At 43.9% G+C, this 20,189-nt stretch overlaps 1 protein-coding gene and 1 long non-coding RNA gene across 3 annotated transcripts in view; one reads left to right on the top strand and one right to left on the bottom strand.

Annotated features, from left to right (window-relative positions):
* WNT8A (Wnt family member 8A) overlaps positions 1–18,677 on the top strand; it is a 27,636-nt gene extending 8,959 nt beyond the window's left edge. For both annotated transcript variants that reach the window (XM_039483375.1, XM_039483376.1), the window contains exons 2-6: positions 14,308–14,341; positions 14,557–14,695; positions 15,580–15,705; positions 16,069–16,211; positions 17,349–18,677. In XM_039483375.1, the coding sequence (XP_039339309.1) occupies positions 14,327–14,341; positions 14,557–14,695; positions 15,580–15,705; positions 16,069–16,211; positions 17,349–17,909 (984 nt within the window). In that variant the 5' untranslated portion in view covers positions 14,308–14,326 and the 3' untranslated portion in view covers positions 17,910–18,677. The remainder of the gene's footprint in view (positions 1–14,307; positions 14,342–14,556; positions 14,696–15,579; positions 15,706–16,068; positions 16,212–17,348) is intronic.
* The window catches only part of LOC120369740, a 23,797-nt gene continuing 14,939 nt past the window's right edge, over positions 11,332–20,189 (bottom strand). The window contains exon 4 of the long non-coding RNA XR_005583368.1: positions 11,332–11,394. This is a non-coding gene — a long non-coding RNA (uncharacterized LOC120369740). The remainder of the gene's footprint in view (positions 11,395–20,189) is intronic.

The raw sequence follows: 20,189 nt of genomic DNA, 5'->3' as shown, positions 1-20,189 counted from the left end.
TCCCAAGGGTTCTTTTTTAACAGCCCAGTCACCATGCCCCGTGCTTGGATGACAATCTGACTTTTACAGCTTTTTTTTTTTTTTGATAATGTGCTTTAAAAATATCTAACTACTTTGAACTGTCAGAACACCAGGCTCAGCTTTATTTGCCAGCATGTGGTTGCTCTAATGTTCACAATGGGTAATTGGAGACTGAATTGGCCCCAATTTGAAATACAGTGTGATTATTAGCTCCACACTGTGCTGACCGAGCTTTAGTCATGTTATTTTACACCTGTATGGAAGGGGGAAGACAGCTGCAACTTCCTCCAGGGCCTGGTTTGGTAAACTTCATGTTTTAAAGCACTCAGCAAAGCAAGGCCCTGGAGGAAAGACCTGTGTTTAACCTCTAATATCAGTGCATTGTACAATGTGCTATCTATGAGATGGATCCAACATCCATAGCAAAATACTAGGCCAGATTCTGATCTCCGTAACATGAATGTAAATCCAGTGACTGATTATGGTATGCAAGTGAGCTCAGAATCGACCTGGATGTGTATTGACCAGACAAGCTTTTACAAAAGCGAGCTCTATACTAAATCCAAAGAAATGATTTCTTTCTCAGTTCAATCGGGACAATATTAAAACAACTACTGCAGGACTGCAAATCCAATGATACTCACAGCCACATACAGCAGGTAAAACCCTGTCCCCGCTGACATCAATGGGAATTTTGCCATTGGTTTCCATGGAGCCAGGATGTCCCCCACTATCTTTGCTGTGCACCTGGAATTCCCACTGCCATCCATGCTGTTTCTGTGGCCTCTATATAGCCTATACCTTAAAGACACTGACCTCGTATATGATAAATCTTTAGTGCCTACAGAAGACTGAAATCTCACTAACACAGTTATATGGCCCCCACCATCATAATGCCTGGGCATCTTATTAGCTTCTCGTGTGGTTCGCCTCACCACAGGGCAGTGCTATTATCCTCATGGAGCAGATGGAATACCGAGGTACAGAGAGGCTAAGGCACTAACCCAAGGTCATACAGGAAGCACATGGCAGAGCAGGGAATTGAACTGGGCACACAAAGGTCCTAGACTACTGGCCCAGTCTTCCTCTCTAAAGATCCATCTGCTGATTGAAGGCGAAATGGGGTCTAGCATTTATAACACTAAACAGAGAGCAAGTACTCCTGGTTCTCCCAGTGACCCACTGTATGACATAGGGCAAATCACTTGGGGCCTGATTTTCAGAGGTGCTAAACACCTAGAGCACCCATTGACTTCAGCTGGAATTGTGGGTACTCAGTGCCTCTGAAAATCAGGCCCTTACCCTTTGTGCCTCAGTTTACCCATCTGTCAGATACATATAATACCACCAACCTCAAGGGTATGAGAGGCTTAGGGGCTGAACTTCCTTCTACTGAAGTCAATGGCAAAACTTCCATTGGCTTCAGTGGTCCTGAGTCTAGCTTTAATAAATGGACAAAGCACTTTAGGACCCTTGAAATGTTTTATGCTACAGAACAGCCATGCATTGTCATGGCGGATATACCTTGGCCATTATTAGCATTTGTTAAGGCCCTTTAAAAAGAAAAGGCAGAAACGTAAGCAATTTCTAAGTAGTTTGTATTCACTTATCTGTTGGAGGCAGTGTGGCCTAGTAGCTAGCATACTGGCCTAGGAGTCCTGGCTTCTGTCCCCAACTTGGCCTGTTGGGTGATCTTAGGCGAGTCATTTCCCCCATATATAAAATTAGCATAACGATACTTCTTTTGTAAAGGGCTTTGAGATCTCCTGAGGAGAGAGCTAGAGCAGAGTATTATCATCATCATCACTGATCCAATGATCAATATGTCCAAACTCTCTTTCTTCTTAACTGTGAACTGTGTGTGTTACTGATACTACACACTCAACACACCACATGAAACAAGCATCTGAATCTGTCTGTCATGAGCAGACATGCATACAATTATAATTTTTATTATCTTTAAAAAAAAAAAAATCTTCTTGCTTGCAGGTGCTTCTCCAGTATGTGTATGCAGCCATGCAACAACAGCAGCAACTTGCTTATCTATCACTATCTAGGTGAGAGAGGAAAGTCAGAGAAACCAACAAGCTAGCACACTTCAGAAAAGACTGTGCAATCAGAGCAGGAGGATATTTTGGCAGATTAGACCATAAAACAGCTTGTTTTATTTCTCCCTCTATTTTCAACTGCTGCAAAGTAACTCTGTACTTGGAATATTGTATTCTTCCACTAGATGGTGCTTTGCTACCAAAAAAATATTACCAAGACAGCACATTCTCAAGTTCTTTCCTGGAACAGAGTAGGCAAATATATGAAGTCAATACAATTCATCTTTGGGAGCAGAACGTTGCCATTTGCTCTGATCAACAGCCAGTCTTATCATTAAAAAACAAAACAATCTAACTGGAAAGGCTCTCCTTTCATAAAATCTCTGGGGGACTCACAACATTTCTATCCTTTCTGAAATTAATGCTCTCATAAAAAGTTGCATGCAGTGTTGGTGTAGTCATGTTGGTCCCAGGATATTAGAGAGACGTATTAGATACAGACATATAGAGATATTAGAGAGTCTCACCCACCATATACAAAGTTGTGATTTCACAGAACTATCAAGGGGAACAAGCAGCTATTGTAGCCTCACACAAAAGACCCCCCTCCAAAACTGTTGCATTTTGGTCTCTAGAAGCTAAGGTTAATACTTGTGATCTCAGGGTCGGGAGTTGTTAATGGAGGAAATTTACTTTCGAAGTCCACCCTTGGAAGAAATCCAGCATGCAGGAAGCCCCAGGAATTTCCCGTTCAAAGAGGGTGTTGACATGCATCATCTAACCACAGTTTTCTTACCATTTTTAAAGCTAAAACATCAAATACAGATAATTGGTCACCAGTGGCCATATCAACTGACTGCGAAGAGCTACAAAAGGATCTCAAAAACTAGGTGCCTGGGCAACAAAATGGCAGATGAAATTCAGTGCTGATGAATGCAAAGTAATGCTCATTGGAAAACAATGCCAACTATACAAAAAAAAATGTTGGGGTCTAAACTAGCTGTTACCACTGAAGAAAAGAGATCTTGCAGTCATTGTGGATAGTTCTCTGAAAACATCCACTCAATGTGCAGCAGCAGTCAAAAAAGCGAACAGAATGTTGGGAATCATCAAGAAAAGGATAGATAATAAGACAAAAAATATCATATTGCCTCTGTATAAATCCAGGGTATGTCAACATTTTGAATACGGCATGCAGATGTGGTCACCCCATCTCAAAAAAGATATATTGGACATGGAAAAAGTTCAGAAAAGGGCAACAAAAATGATTTAGGGGTATGGAACAGCTTCTGTATGAGGAAAGATTAATAAGACTGAGACTTTTCATCTTGGAAAAGAGACAACTAAGTGGGGATATGATAGATATGATAGAGGTCTATAAAATCATGACTTGGGTGGAGAAAGTAAATAAGAAAGTGTTATTTACTCCTTCGCATAATACAAAAACTAGGGGTGACCAAATGAAATTAATAGGCAGCAGGTTTAAAACAAACAAAAGGAAGTATTTCTTCACACAACACAGTCAACCTGTGGAACTCCTTGCCAGAGGATGTTGTGAAGGCCAGGACTATCACAGGGTTCAAAAAAGAACTAGATAAATTAATGGAGGATAGGTCCATCAAAGGCTATTAGCCAGGGTATCCGGAAATGGTGTCCCTAGCCTCTGTTTGCCAGAAGCTGGGAATGGGTGACAGAGGATGGATCACTATTCTGTTCATTCCCTCTGGGGCACCTGGCATTGGCTACTGTCAGAAGACAGGATACTGGGCTAGATGGACCTTTGGTCTGACCCAGGATAGCCGGTCTTATGTTCTCTCACAGATATCACAGTCCTCAGTCTATTAGAGATACTGCACAGGGTTGATCCACAAACTGCTTAATATATATTAAAGCGATCACATTTCATTGTTCCAGTTAGGAATGGAAACAGCATCAAACATCTGCAACTGAACAAAGGGCATGGGGAGGCAAGGAGGATGAAGCTTTGTGATTATTGTTAGGGCAGATGTCACCAGGTGCCATTGTTACACAAGTTCTTTTTCTTAGTGTGTGTGCAATGCCCAGTCCTTGGAGAATTGTGGTATTGTGGTTAGTTTTGTGATGCACATTCTTTTAGGGGAAACTGTTGCCAACAGCAGGAGAGTTTGCTCTCAGCCTCAGTCTAACTAAATGCAATTCTTAGTGCAGAGTTGCTTTCTGGGAACCTGGCACTGGTTTTTGGGCAGAGAATTCTGATAGAAGGGATTAGCTATATGTCATTTGTGACCACCTCTGTTCAAAGACTGGTGTTTTTAACACTAGATACAAGTGGCACTACGAAGATAATTATACTCCATGTCACTGATTTCTCCTCCATCAGAAAGCTGACTTGCAAAGCCCCAAAATTTCCTACTGCTTAGCAGTGGGATGACATCATAAATAATAAGCTTTTATACAGCAGTTTTCACTTGCAGCTCTCAAAGTGCTTTATAAAATATCACGACCCCCATTTTTCAAATGGGGAATCTGAGGCACAGAGGTAAAGTGATTTTCCCAACACCACACAACAGGTTAGTGGCAGAGTTGGGACTAGACCCAAAGACTGTGGGAGGTAGAGAAAAGAAAGAGTCAGAGCATGAAAAGATGGGGGCAGGCCACCAAAGGGAAATGATTAAAGGCTAATTAAAATAGGGCTTGGAAGGAAATAATTAAGTGGGATGAGACATTTAATAAAAGTTATATATTTTTAAATAATCTTGTTCTGTATCCAGTCCCTAATCCCTTCTTGTACAGATTCCTGTCTGTTAGATTAGAAAGGCTCACCAACAGGGACCCATCCCCTTCCTATACAGATGTTTGTAAAGTTGCATTCATGGCAATTTTTGCATTTCATTTTCCTTTAAAAAAAAATGGGGGATAGGGAGGGAGGCAGGAAAAAAAGGACTTGCTCTTACTTCAAAATGTCACTATGTAACGAGCTCTGTAGGCTTTGAAGGGAACCCCCCCCACACACACGCACACCCATGGAAGCAAATAAAATGGGGTCTGGATTTGGTCACTTCCTTGTGATTGCTATTGTTTGGCTCACTGGACTGCTTGGTTACCAGGGTAGATGCCCATTGGTTAACTCTCGGATGGCTGTATCTTTGCAGGGGAAAAAGATAAAGGGTAAAACTTTCCATGGCTCCAAAGTGACTGAGGTGTTTAAGTTCCATTCAAAGTCATTGGGATTGAGGTGCCTAAGTCATTTGGGCAATGTTGAAAATTTTATCCCAAAACCTTTTTAATTTCTTGAAAGCTCTGAATGCAGCAAAAAACTTGCAGAAAGCCCCAGGATTGCCCAAAGGTAGATTTGTATTCAGTTCCCATTTCACAGATGAGGAAAGTGAAGCACAGAAAGCCCAAGGGTACGTCCAGACTACCCGCTGGATTGGCGGGTAGCAATCGATTTATCGGGGATCGATATATCGCGTCTCGTCTCGACGCAATTTATTGATCCCTGAACGCGGTCCCATCGACTCCGGAACTCCACCAGAGTAAGCGGCGGTAGCAGAGTCGACAGGGGGAACCGTGGCCGTCGATCCCACGCCATGAAGACGGGAGGTAAGTCGAAATAAGATATGTCGACTTCAGCTACGATATTCCCGTAGCTGAAGTTGCGTATCTTACATCGACACTCCCCCCTAGTGTAGACCAGACCTAAAGCTGGGGTTTTCAAAGAGGCCTAAGGGAGTTAAGCACACAGGTCTTACTGAATTTCGCCCCTTGTGCCTTTGAATCTCTCCCCATAAATCACTTGCTTGAGGTCTCACCCAGTGAGTCAGCAGTAGAGCTGGGAATGAAACCTACCAGGGACTAGATGTTTCTTTCAAAGGCACGAAGAGCAGGTAGATGCCCCACTCCCATTGACTTTCACTGGGAGTTGAGTCCCTAACTGTCCTTTGTGCCTTTGAAAGCCTCCCCCTATGTCTCCTGACCCATCTCTGCTTCTCTCTCCACTGGCCATTTTGCCTCCAGGCTACCATGAAATCTGCAATACAGTCACTAAAACCCAACCACCTCTGGGATGGGGAGCAAGACATCTTTAAACAGCGAGCAGCTACAACTTCACAAGCATTCTAGCCAGGGAGTGAAGAATTGCTCATTCCATTGACACTACCAGGGGAATTTCGGGGGGGAGAGTGTAATCACCCCCTCCCAGCTCAGACAGGATGCTGGGGCCTCTGTGCTGCAGAACAACAGACTAGAACTTTATCAAGGCATTTGAGTCTGCAAGCTAATCTGCTTATTGCTCCCTGGCTGAGGAGAACATGGTCTGTTCCTTTGGGGAAGGAGCAGGGGACAAGGAGGGAGGGAGGGAAGCAGAAGCTTGGAAGAGGGGGTGGGGTAGGAACATCAGGAGAGGAGAACACAACTTCAGTTTTAAGACGTGTCATATATGGGGGAGGGGAGAGAAATGTCCTTTGTCTGGTCCCACGTTCACATAGCCTTGGTTCTGCCATTAACAGGTGCTGGCTAGGCTCCTGTGCGGCTGCCTCTCTGTCGATAATGCCCATTAGAGGGTCTGGTATGATCAATGTTTAACGTAACTGAATTCTCACACTAGCTATATCTTATCACAGGCTGCGAATTCCTCCAGCTAGCATTTCCATAGAATGAGTTTTAGAAACATATACCAGCCTGAGAGATAGCCAGAGCAAACAGGGCCCGGCCCAAGGCATGGCAGGGCTAATCTCAGCATTTAACTGTACTGGAGGGCTAAAGAGGTGGCACTTTAAAAAAAATCTTTGAGAAAAAACATACAGTTCATTGTGAACTGTTTCCCTGGCCTTTGACTCTGACAGTGGTCCAGCAGCCAGAGAATGGGGCTGGAAGTCTGGGAAACTGGGCTTTACTCCTGGCTCTGCCAATGAGTTGCCATAAGTCTTGGGTAGTTGTAGAGAGTCCATCACCTCAGCATCTAGGCTGTGTGACCTTGGACCAGTCATTAAAGCTCAGCAAAGTGCTTGGCGATCTCTGGATTCAAAGCACGACCTGCCACAGGGCAGAGACGTGTGTTTGTACAAGACTCAGCACAATGGGACTTGATCCTGATTGCAGTGCTTGGATGTAGTACAAGGAGTAGCAATTATGGAGGAGCAGCAAAGAATCCTGTGGCACCTTATAGACTAACAGACGTTTTGGAGCATGAGCTTTCGTGGGTGAATACCCACTTCGTCGGATGCATGTAGTGGAAATCTCCAGGGGCAGGTATATATAAGCAAGCAAGAAGCAGGCTAGAGATAATGAGGTTAGTTCAATCAGGGAGGATGAGGCCCTCTTCTAGCAGCTGAATTATGGAGGGGTTGCCATGGGGGCTGAGAACCTCTGTGCCTACTGGGGACCTGCAGATGGCCTGCAAAAGCAATGAAGTATCACTCCTGATTAACCCATAAGAATAGGGTTGCCAGCCCTCGAGGATTGGCCTGGAATCTCCCCGAATCAGCATTGATCTCCTGGTGACCATTGAAAGCAATCTAGGATATTTTAATAGGATATTTTAAGAAAATGACATTACATCATGTTGGGGAAAATAATCTCCTGGAATAGCTTCAGTCAGAGTTGGCAGCCCTACATAAGAACAGATCCTCAAAGGTATCTGGGTGCCTAGCTCCCTGCTTAAATACCTGAGGAGCTGGGCCATTGGGCCAAAGTATTTGGTCCTGCCATGAGTGCAGGGGACTGGACTCAATGACCTCTCGAGGTCCCTGCCAGTCCTAGAATCTATAAAAGGCTGGTTTCCACTGTGTGGTACTAAGGGACTCAAATGCATTCTAATCACAATGTCAGTGAGGAGGGGTGGAGCCAGCGAGCAGCATACTCCCCTAGGATAATCATAGATATTCACATGGATTTTGCCTTGGAAATTAACACTGTTCCCTGCAGCATTAACTTCCAGTCACAGCTTCTGCTCTCCCAGTTATGCTGCCATGGGGCAGAAGGAGCCTTAGGGCCGCCTGAGAAGGAGCTAACGCTCTAAGGGCCATGGTGATGGGGCTGGGATTCCTCAGCCTCACAGTTAGGAAGCTGCTCTCTCTTCCCACTCAGGAGACAATGCCTCCGGCTGTCAGCATGGTGAACCACGTGGACATTTGGAAGGATCCCCCATGCCGCCAATGAGTTTGTGGCTCTGGAAGGGAATCATCTGGCTCACTAACTGGAACCAAAAGAATTCATGCCAAATAGTGAAACCCAGCTGCCTATTGTGGCCTGATTTTCAGGGGTGCTGAGTAGCTGTAGCTCCCACTGACCTCAGAACCTCTGAAATTCAGGCCATTTCCAGGTAGGTGCCTAAATATGGAGTTAGGAGCCTCGGTCCAGGTAGGTTTCAACATTGCAGCCTAAACTTGCACATTTCAGTTCTGATGTGAACGTCATAGTTCACTTGTAGTTAATTTGCCCATATTCCTTATCCAGGCAAAACTCCCACTGACGTGAAGCACCGTAGGCTACTCACCTGCCTGGGGAACGTGGCAACCTATGGGGAGCCAAGGCAAATATTACACCATATTTCCCCCAATGGGAGATTTGGGACCTTTAGTTGGGAAGAGTAGAAAAATGCTCCTGTGTGGAACTGCATGTGCAGAAGGATTTCACCCGGGCCAGGGCTCTCAGCAAGGGACTATTTTAAAACAACACCAAATGTGGCAGGGAAAGAGCCATCGAGACACCCTGCTTGGGAGGGTTTCTGTATACAAACAAGTATATGGCATTACACGTGGGGACTCATGCCGGCTTCCCATGGAGAACAAAGCAGGTGAACACAATAAAATGAAGCCTTCCAGGAAGGGGGGGGAATCTGTCTAATTACCCAGGTGGATTTTTATTGTAACGGAGCCAGCAATGCAGGATTTGACGCTGGAGGTCTGAATGTATCACTTGCTAAGAACAATATAGCCAATGTTGTTTTTATCCAGCTTTCCACCACCCAGGTGCATGGGTAGGTTTGGTTTTTTGGATACATCGCTGGAAATGCTAGAGCCCTGACCACACTAGTGCTTGTTGGCTGCACAAGTGCTGAAGCAAAGATACTGGATTCTCTAGTGGGCCTGGAGACACAGCCAGTCAGATTGCACTGAGGCCATGGTGGTGGTTGCGGGACTGGTATTGCTTCTGCCACATGTTTCACAGGTGCTCCTCAGGATCTAACGGCTACAATGATCTGGGACTAGAGACTTGGGTTCTACTCCCAGCTGTGCGACTTTCTCCCAGCCTGTAGTTTGTCTTGTCTATTCAGTTTGTAAGCTCTTCAGGGCAGGGACTGTGCGTAGTTAAGCAGCTATCACAAAGGGACTCTTGCCTTGGTTGGGACCTCTAAGTGCTACTGCAATATAAATATAAAGTCTGTAGTGAATTCTCCACACTGTCCACTGTAGTGCTGGGTGAATTCTCCACACTGTCCACTCTCTGACTAAAACACCTCCAGTTCACCTGTCCCACCAGAAACTACTGTGCCATCAGCCTCCAGTTAAAACTACATGGTCAGCTTAATTCAGGACCAACAATTAGGCTTTTGGAAACATGGGTTAAAAATCCTAATATGAACAGAAACATCTTCATTAATATTTCAGAGAAAAACAGTATTGTTTCAGTCAATACAGCCCTTTCAGCTGAGCCTGAAGTTATGGTCATCTCCCTGATAAGAATTATCCTCATTTAGAGATGGGTTCAAGTCATAGCATATGTAGATGGATCCAGATTTCATACACACTAGAATCCAGAACACAGACTGTTTTCTACAGCCCATTATAAAGAGAGGAGCTATTTGCAAACTCCATATGGGGATTCAGATTTTGAATACATCTGATTGCAGGAGTGTTTGGGTCTTGATTTTGGTTCAGGCCCATCTCTTCAAGACCTCTGAAGCCTTCTCCTCCTCTCCCCCATCCTGCTGCACCCCACATCCACTCCCTCCAGGCACTTTTCCACACTTAATGTACAGTTTGTAAAATTATTGTTCAAAGAGGAAACAAAATTGGGTTAACCTGACAGTTATACCATGCCGGATAGTGGCTCCAATTCTCCTTTTTCTTTATTTAACCGTAGGGCCCAAAATTCTGCTATCACACATGTGAAAGCCCAAATGCTCAAAATGCTGATCCATTACAAGATGCAGAGTTTACTTTCCAGTCCAGCTGGACCAACTGTGACCCAGATCTGAACCCAGATCCCAACCCAAACACCAGTGCTTCTTCAATAGGAGTGTGTCTATCTCAACAAAAACAACATGGGAACCTCATACAAACAACCCTTTCATGGTTGCACAGGATTCCACCTATCGGATTTCTGAAATGTGGCCTTTAGTTTCCTGATGAAAGACAAAAAAATTGCAATGAAATGCAATCTCACAAAATACACCCATGAAGGAAGGCAGATCTCGGTGACAAAGCACACACTAAAGTCAATAGGGCACACAGGCATAAGTACAGGCTGCATGTTTAATGAATGTCACAGCTGGTAGGAAACGTGTCCATATACTTCATTACACTGATTATCTCCTGTGCCAAGGGCTGTGAAAAGCCCAGACCATGAGTGGATTAACAAACCAAAACAGTAAAAAAAACCCAGAAACACCATATTAACATTTTATCAGTAAAGTCAACAAAATTCAGCTGAAACTCGACAATATCTACCAAACCACAGTGTTCTCTGGATCAATTGTTTCCAGTGAGACCTGAAACCAATATGAACCTTACTTGGTTTCATTGCAAACTTGAAACTGAGACTCAAGACTGGTTCTCGGCGTCCTGCTGCCCAACATAATGGACGGACGTTTGCCAGTTTATCAACCCACAATCACCCAGACCACACTAGACATTGAACATTTTGCTGCACCCAATTGGTTGCTTGTCGCCTTAGGCTCTGTGCAGACTGGGCATGTCAAAAAGTTCATCCAACCTCTTCAAGTGAAAATGAGTTTTAATATATAACAATGTGAAAGTAACCGAGATTTGCTTTGAGAGACAAGGTGGGTGAGGTAATACCTTTTATTGGATCACCTTGTCTCTCTAATATCCTGGTACCGAGATAGCTACAACAATATTTTATATGACTTTTGCTTTGACATTTTAGGTTTATCTGAAGCTAAAACTCAAAGCAGATTTCTGGGTGATGCCAAAACCAGGCAGATTGAACAGTCAGTGTTCACACAGGTGTTAGTGAACTTCACCCATGCATGAGACTTAGGGATGTAGTGATTAGAGCACTATGCTTAGTTTCAAAATACCTGTGACCAGTGGAGCTTTGTTACATTCATTGTGTGACCTTCTGCAAGTCATTCCACCACTCCCTGCCTTGGTTTCCCCACCTGTAAAATGGAAATAATTCTAGTTACCCTCCTTTGCTTTGAGATCTATGGATGAAAAGCTTGAGAAGTGCAAAGTATTATTGTTACTATAAATATCTGGGGAAATCTCTCATGCCAGTCAAGTGACTCGCGCTCTGTTCACTTTTACAATGGAGGTAGGATGGGGAGAGAGAGGGAGAGTTCTACAAAAATGTGAATATTTCAGTTCTACCCATTTATGGCTTCATAGTCTTATTCTTGCCCTGAACGGCTTGTGATCACACACTGGGGCAGGTTCTGCTTTGAGCTATGCTGCTGTAAATGGAGAATAATTAATTGGAGCTGGCAGGCTTGTAAGAACATGTTCTCTTGTTTGTCAGCAATAGGGTAATCAGACAGCAAGTATGAAAAATCGGGATGGGGTGGGGTAATGGGAGCCCATATTAAAAAAAAGCCCCAAATATCGGGATGGTCCCTATAAAATTGGGACATCTGGTCACCCTAGTCAACAACCAGAGTAGATGATAAAAGTTCTAGGAGATTGAGATCCATGTGGTTTTAAGAGTAGATGGTATTATTAATATCCCAGGCAGGCAAGGAAATGTGTGGTTTGAATGTAGGATTTTTAACCTGACAGAGACCCTTTCAAATAACACAATCTTCCCCAGAAGAGTGCCACACCTCTAAAAGCTATTTTTCTATCACATGGTTAGGAGGATCAAGTATGAATTGAGGTAACTGATGCTCCAAAATCTTTGAGTTGCACAATCGTTCTCAGATAATGAACACTAACATGCCTGCATAGATAGTGGCACTAAAACCAAGAAAAGGCAGCTGTATATAAAAATGCATCATATAATCCAAGCTATTATACCTGGGCTTAAATGACTGAGCTTCTCTAAATACACTGGCGACACTTTCGTCTTAATACACCGCCCTTCTGCAGCTCTGTACAAGGAAGACGTCATTTCAGGATGTTAATAGTTAAGATGCTGACTCAGGCCCAGTTTTGTCATCCCCACAGGAGTACACTAGGGCTGTGAACGCTCTGTGCTCATGAAGACGTATTTTTATTTTGCATTCATTACATTCGCACCAACCTACAGTTTTAATCCTCAAATTGCAAAATTGTTGTTTGCAGCTTTGCTACACTGGCCCCAGGTCTCCCTTACACATGACCGAGGTGATAAGTCTTCTGTTGCTTGCTAATAAACCTGGCGCTGAGAGGTAGAAATGATCTTTTCCTTCTGCTTTCCAAAGGAGCAGGGAGCTGACCCATATGAGTATTTGTGGGTGTGTGACACTTACAGACACAGTGAGATGCAATTAGGTATATTTTTGCTAAGTGTTTCATAGATATAAGGTAGCCTAACTAATCCATTGCAATTCTATGGTGCCTTTCATTTGAAGATCACCAAGCACTTGGCACACATTTAGTTATTAAACCAACAACATACCCTAGAGGTAGCTAATTATCATAATCTCCATTTTATACATGGGGAACACTAAAGAAGAGAGAGAGAGAGACTAAATGACTTGCCCACAGATACACAGTAAGTCAGTGGCAGACCCAGGAATACAACCCCAGAGTACCTATTAAGAAAGGCCGGCTGTCACCAATAGACATCACTCCAGCCTTGACACTAGTGGTTTTTGATGCCCTTAACAATATTGCCCATACCTATATCCAGGACCGGATCCTTGGGACTGATTCTCCTCTCTCAAATATTGGCTATATACTGGTGTAACTCTTTTAACGTCAGTGAATTACTCCCCCCTTACACCCACATATGTGAGAAGACACTCTGGCTCCTCCAGTCCTGTGCTAAAGGATACCTGTGAGGCTCACACAGCTGAAGCCAGCACGTGATCATGCATTTGCTGTGGTGAACTTTACTGTGCAGAATTTGCTTCTTCCTGAAAACTGTCCTCACTATTAAAAAAAAAAAGTGTGTCGCATACGGGGATATAGGCACGGAGCAAACCTCTCATAGCCTCTTTGCACAGGGCTCTCAGGCCGCAGCAATGTAAATTAGTGAGATTTCCAAACATCTGGAGGGATGAAATGCCATTTTTGCAGCACCTGGTTGCCCTTATGGAACACAAATTCTTTAATCGATGAAAGTGTGTGTGGGGGTGTGGGGGTGTGTCTGGCTTTAAATAAATCCTTTCAAATCTGGGAGATCCAGCCCCAACAGAGCTTTATAAAACTGGCACTGAATGCTTCAGGAAATTCTCATAGCAAGGAGCACTGAGCTAGTGGGGGAACTATAGAAATGTGGTTGTTATTTGAGAGGAGTCAGGGAAGTGAGCCCCTGTGCAGAGGCAAAATATCATGAAGAAAGCAAGTGGACCTTAGCTAGAGAGAGAGACAGCAAGAGATGAATGCTGGTGTGTTTAATAGAATTAAAGGTTGCCCATTGTTAGGGAAGTTTACTCTCCTTGAGAATCATCACAGGCTCTGGGTGACAACTGCTCCTTGTCTTTTGAAGTGCAGCTTTAGGCGTTTCCTTTGCTATCTTGTCACCCATTGGATCAGAGGCTTCTTTACCACATAGGGTCATTGGGTAGCAAATGAATAGGGGGTATTGGCCATTCAGAACTTCACCTTATAAATATCCGAGATTTGGATTCTTTTAACTTTCCTTGTCCTGAGTATCCCCTCTTTGGGTGTGGAGAGAAGCAGAGCTGCCCTGCTCATTCAACCCTCTCTGGTGTGGAGAGCTTTAGATCAGCTAGTGGAATAAAACTTCACCCTGACAGCCATGAAGAGCAACACCTTCATCATCTTCACCAGCATTGGGATCTATTGTGCCATTTTCCACACGTCAGCATGGTAGGGTCTCAGCCCAGCTGAACGAGGACGTTTTGGTGATGGTGATGCGTCTGAGTCTGTGTTAAATTATCTCACTTATCCTGTTTTATTTGTTACAGGTCTGTGAACAACTTTCTGATGACGGGACCAAAGGTAATTTACACATGGATTATGATGAATTTAATGATAGATTTTGCCTGTTAGCAAACCAAATGTTGCCTTTCTAAGGCACCACATTTACTGATGTGCATATGGGCACCAACTCCCTCTGTGTAATGAGGGGAAACAGTTGAAACCCATTTGCATTTGCTTTCAAGTGGCCTTTTGAAAGGTTTGGGAGTTTGAGACCCATTCTGTTTCTATGCAAGGCGTATCTGACCTACTCCACCAGCGTGGCTATGGGGGCCCACAGTGGGATTGAAGAATGTAAACACCAGTTCACCTGGGAGCGCTGGAACTGCCCAGAAAGTGCCCTGCAGCTCTCGACTCATAACAGACTGCGGAGTGGTAAGTGTGTATTTAGAGGCAGAGCACGGATTTATCTAGAGCTCCTTCCTTTCCCTCCTGCCATCTCTGTTTATGGGATACAGCCAGTTTATAGTTAGGTAGGATCTAGATTATACAGATACATATATCAGAATGATGGCAAATTTTGGAGCGGGGAGGGAGGGAGGTTCGAGAGACAGGCTGCAGACACAGCCTCACACTAAGAGCTTGCTTGTTTACATGAGAAAGTTGCACCAGTTTAACCTTAGGTGTGACTTTAAACCCAAATTAGTTCAACCAATTCTCACACACATTCTCTCTCTCTCTTCGGCTTAAGAGTGGCTTCTTGCAGTTTAGCCTATGTGATGGGAGCAGGTTTAAGCTGAAACAAAACCTCTTAAAGTGAAATTAAAAAGTGCGTCCAGAGAAGAGTTTGCATGAGTTTAAAAACTGATTTAAGTTAAACTGATGCAGCTTTACTGTGTAGAGAAGACCATGCAGGAGACTGCCACCAAATCAGAAAACAGACAGGGACAGAAAACTGCTACAGAGTAACCCTGATTGGGTATCAAAAGAAGTCAGTGATAATGGATCTTGGTGTTAGGATCGGGCCTGTTATATAAAATCTCATTGTCACCAAGAAACTCTTTTCCATACGTAAATACACACAAGGTGACACTTTGTCATGCCAGTAACAACAAAGCTGGCAGAAGACAGAATTCACAAGCATTTTGCCATGTTCTATGGAGGGTTTAATTCCCGCACCACTCTATCTTTTGTCCTAATTGCCTTATGCAAAGTCTGCCCCCCAGCAATTGCTCGGTCGGAAGGGGCCTTCTTACCAGTAAAATGAGACTGAGGGTTTCTGTTCTTGAGGGTGACAGTCTCTTTTCATCTCTTTCCAGCTACCAGAGAAACCTCTTTTGTTCATGCCATCAGCTCAGCTGGAGTAATGTACACACTCACCAGAAACTGCAGCATGGGAGACTTTGACAACTGTGGCTGTGACGATTCAAGGAATGGCCGTGTAGGTGAGCTGTGATTTTCCTGGTCTAGTACACTGATCTGCTTTTGGGTTGATGGCATCACAATTTTCAGACTTGGAAAAAGTGTAGGGCCACATTTAACTATGTTCCAACTGTGCAGCCCCATTGACTTCCTTGTAACAGAGTGAGAAATTGGCTCAAAGGACTGTTCCTGCTTTTAACATTTGTAAGAATTACACATTGAAATGATTCTGTGGTTCTTCTCATCCAGCAAACTCCCTGCCAATGCAGGAATGGCTCCTCCAACATGTTTCCGAGAGCTCTGGGTTTACATATTGTACTGAAATCCACCTACGCCCTGAGCTTCTGCACATAGTTATTATTTGTGAACGATGCGTCCTTTCCTAGGTGGCCGAGGATGGGTCTGGGGAGGCTGCAGTGATAATGTGGAATTTGGCGAGAGAATTTCCAAACTATTTGTGGATGCTTTGGAGACAGGACAAGATGCCAGAGCTTTAATGAATCTGCATAACAATGAAGCAGGGAGACTTGTAAGTAAAAAAAAAAAAAAAAAAGGTGGTCTGTATCCAAAATATCTTCATAATCAGCACATAATCTGCAAAGCTTTAAGGCCCCATTATTCTCCAACCCTGACTTGTCCCATTGACTTCAGTAAGACCGCTTGCATGAATAAGTACTACTGCATGTGCATAAGGAGTAAGGATTTTGGAATCAGGCCCTAAAATCTGAACATCAGAAAATTATTGCAATAGGCTTCACTTGCACTTCAGTTCAAAGCAAAGCAAACAGCCCGTATAGTGACATGCACCATTTCTCAAGAATTGCGAAACCTAGTCGTTGGAGTCCTGTAGCTAGTAAGCACTTGTTCAGACAGTAAAATAGAGCAAACCCTATTTTCATCTCTTGTCATGTGCAGCTCAAGGCCTTTGTTAGGGAAGGAAATGTTGTCTGTTGGTTAGAGCAGGGTAGCAGGAGCCAGGCGATTTAGATTCTAACCTTGGCTCTGGCAGCAGGTCCCTGGGCAAGTCACTTCATCTTTCTGTGCCTCAGTTTCCCTAGCTGTAAAATCAGGATGGCAACATTCAGCATACCTATGTCGCAGGATATATCAAAGCCTAACAATCGAACATAGATACTACAGTGCTGGCACCCTATAATTATTGTAGAGAGGAATTGGTAGATGATATTGGTGAAGTGCTTGGATTAAAGGTGCTACATAAATACTTGGATTATCAGTCTGTAGCTAAGATTATTTCATATCTTCATGTGCGGAGCTGTCAAACCAGCACCGTTCACGCAGAAGTTATTCAGAGACCTGGGACAGCCCAGGTAATAGCATTACCTTGCCAGTGTGCTTCACAAGAGGCCTGGAGAGACTCCACCTGTGGGGGTAAAGTAGCTCATGCCCATTGAATGTTTACATCTCTGCCAGCTCCCAGTTAGCGATGGAACATATGTCCATCAGGAGCTGGACTGAGAGCACCAGTTCATTTCACATGGGCCACTACGCAGTAATGACTTTCAGCCCCAACTAGCACGAGCTGGATTAGAACTGATGACTGAGAGATGAGCAACCCCTTATGCCACTATCTGAGGTTTTATTGCAACAGACCATGTTTGTGCTGCAGTTTTCTGCTGTTCCTAACTGCTCTGCCTTTTCATCCCAGGCTGTGAAAGCAACAATGAAAAGGACGTGTAAGTGCCACGGGGTATCAGGCAGCTGCAGCATCCAGACCTGCTGGCTCCAGCTTGCTGAGTTTCGAGAAATTGGGAATTATCTGAAGATCAAATATGACCAGGCCCAGAAGCTGGAGATGGACAAGAGAAGGATGAGAGCTGGGAATAGTGCCGACAGCCGTGGGGCCACAGCAGAGACTTTCAGCACTGTGCTAGCCACAGAACTTGTCTTCCTGGAAGACTCTCCTGATTACTGCGTCAGGAATGCCAGTCTGGGCCTCCATGGCACCGAGGGGCGGGAATGCCTGCAGAGTGGCAAGAACTTGTCTCAGTGGGAGAGGAGGAGCTGCAGGAGGCTCTGCACTGAGTGTGGCCTGAAAGTGGAGGAGAAGAGGACTGAGATTGTCACCAGCTGCAATTGCAAGTTCCACTGGTGCTGCATGGTGAAATGCCAGCAGTGCAAACAGGTGGTTACCAAGCATTACTGCTCCAGAAGAGATGGCTCGTCCCCCAACACCACCAGGCGGCGGAACAGGGGGCACAAGAGATAATCGGCAACTCACTGCTGTTAACAAGTGGATTCATGACAAATTACCCGTGGTTGCCAACTGATCACCAAATTTGAGGTTGGGAAGAAATTTCCCCAGGATCCTGAGGGACATGGTGGGGTGGGGGGGGCGCTAATCTTCCTCTTAAAGCGTTAAATGGGGATTGTCCAGGTAGGGTCAGGTAGGTGTATGCCACACGACCGATGTTGTGTGATTACACAGAGCAGGCCATGGGCCCTAGTGGACCTCGGGCCTTCCTGCCTACTTTCCTGGTTTTTATATTTCCTTGTAAAACACTTCTTCCTCATAGTCACTGTATTTGTGTATCCGGGTAAAGTAGTTTCATTTTTTGGTGATATCAGATGATAGTCTGTGGGCCTGATTCAGCTGTCATTTACACCACTGTCGATCTGGAGTAAATCCACTGAAGGCAGTGGAGTAACTCCAGGCATCAGTGTAACAGAGATCAGATCTCGCTGTTCCAGGCTGAAATCTGGTCTCAGGTACCTATGTGCTTCCCTGTTGACTTCAGTGATGCTGCACAAGCCTAAGAGCAGAATATGAACCTGTGTGGTTGATGCACGTGTTGCTTGTAGATATTTTTAATGTAATACTTATGCACTTTCTGATGTGAGAAGGGTCTTCACAACATCATGGTTTATATTGGGACAACCACAACTTTTTTAACCTTAAGTGCTTTCCTAGATTTCCAGACAGTATGTACAGATTTCATGCAATATATATTGTGTTATTTCATCCAATATAAATCAGATGGACACTCTTTCTCTCTATATATATAAATAAAAAACTGTCTGGGGTTTATATATATATATAATCTGTATCGGATGAAATAACACAATTTATAGTGCACCAACTGAACAAAAAATTAGTAGAGAAGAATTTGGCATCTTCTCTGCATAATATTGATTATTAAGCAAGTTGTATTATTGATTCAACACTCCGCTGTATATATATTCTGATAGTATCCAAAAGGTTATGATTTTGGACTATATTTTGCAATAAACATTTGAATTAAATCAATGTTTTTTTCCTCCTGGACTCATAAAAGTACAGCATGAATATATTTGTAAAAGAGCCTGCCTCTTTTCCAACAAGTTTTAATTGCTAATCCAAAGCCTAGTGAAGTCAATGGGAGACTTTTCCACTTACTTCAGTTTGCTTTAGCTTAGTCTCTAAATCTCTACAGAGGATTTTATAGTACCTATCACTGTAGTATCTAACTCTCCCTGAGTACTAAGCATGCAGGCACTGGCTTGCTAAAGTAAATTTTGAAACTCCACGTCTCTTTAATTTGTCTATGGCCTAACGTTCTACAAACAATGCAAACTCCCTTGAGCTTTGATGTGGTAAGTATCAGCACTTGTTGCAAAATTCTTTATTCTAAGGAACAAGATGAGCCCTTTGAACTAAAAGGCATGAGAGAAAACTTGGGGACTGTTGTGAATGTGTCTGCTAAGGTTCCCTGCTGATGCTTCTTATAAACAACCTGATGCCATGCATGCCTGGGAGAACAGGAGGAGACACTTGCTACTGCTGCTTATTTCTTAAGTGTGGATTCTGCGCTCCTCATTTGTGACATTGCAGTTATAATTTTGCCATTGCTAAAGTTAATGGGCCAGATTCATCCTTCCACTGAGTCAACAGGCTTATGCTAGAGAAGCCTCAGCCACTTTTTCTAGGGTTTAATTTGCTACTAGTTTTGCCCAAGTCTGAGGGTGACATATGAGGTTTAATCAGGAAGCAAAATATTTTAAAGTATTTATTTACCTGTTTTCAAATTGGCTGACTCCCTTGATATACAATGAAAATAGCTAAGTTAATAAATACATTAATCAAGTGATCAACCGGTCCCCAGCAATAACCCCTTGCTCCTGCGGGAGGGACATTAAAATAAATACAGAGATATTGACCTTTAAAGATCAGGTCTGTTTTTTTTTTTTAAATCACTGCACTGTGATAAGGTTTTTTAACAAATGGCCAGAGCTGTCTGAAGTGCCCTACACAGGAGCTGGCCCTTCGAGTGCTTGTGTGGAAGCAGATTGACACAATAAACATTGGGGTCCCCAAAAAAGAGATGACCCCAGGAAGAGCCAAGAGAAGGAAGTGTGCCATGCACACCCAATTGTGAGACTGAAGGCTTATCTACACTACTGCTTAAGTCGATGTACCTTATGTTGTTCAGGGGTGTGAAAAAAAGCCACACCCGAGCGACGCAAGTTACATCGACTTAAACGCTGTCCAGACTGCGCTGTCGGTGGGAGA

The sequence above is a fragment of the Mauremys reevesii genome, linkage group 8 (assembly GCF_016161935.1).
Source record: "Mauremys reevesii isolate NIE-2019 linkage group 8, ASM1616193v1, whole genome shotgun sequence".
NCBI lineage: Eukaryota > Metazoa > Chordata > Testudines > Geoemydidae > Mauremys > Mauremys reevesii.
Note: the sequence above shows the minus strand (reverse complement) of the source record. Positions and strands in the feature narration are given on the sequence as shown.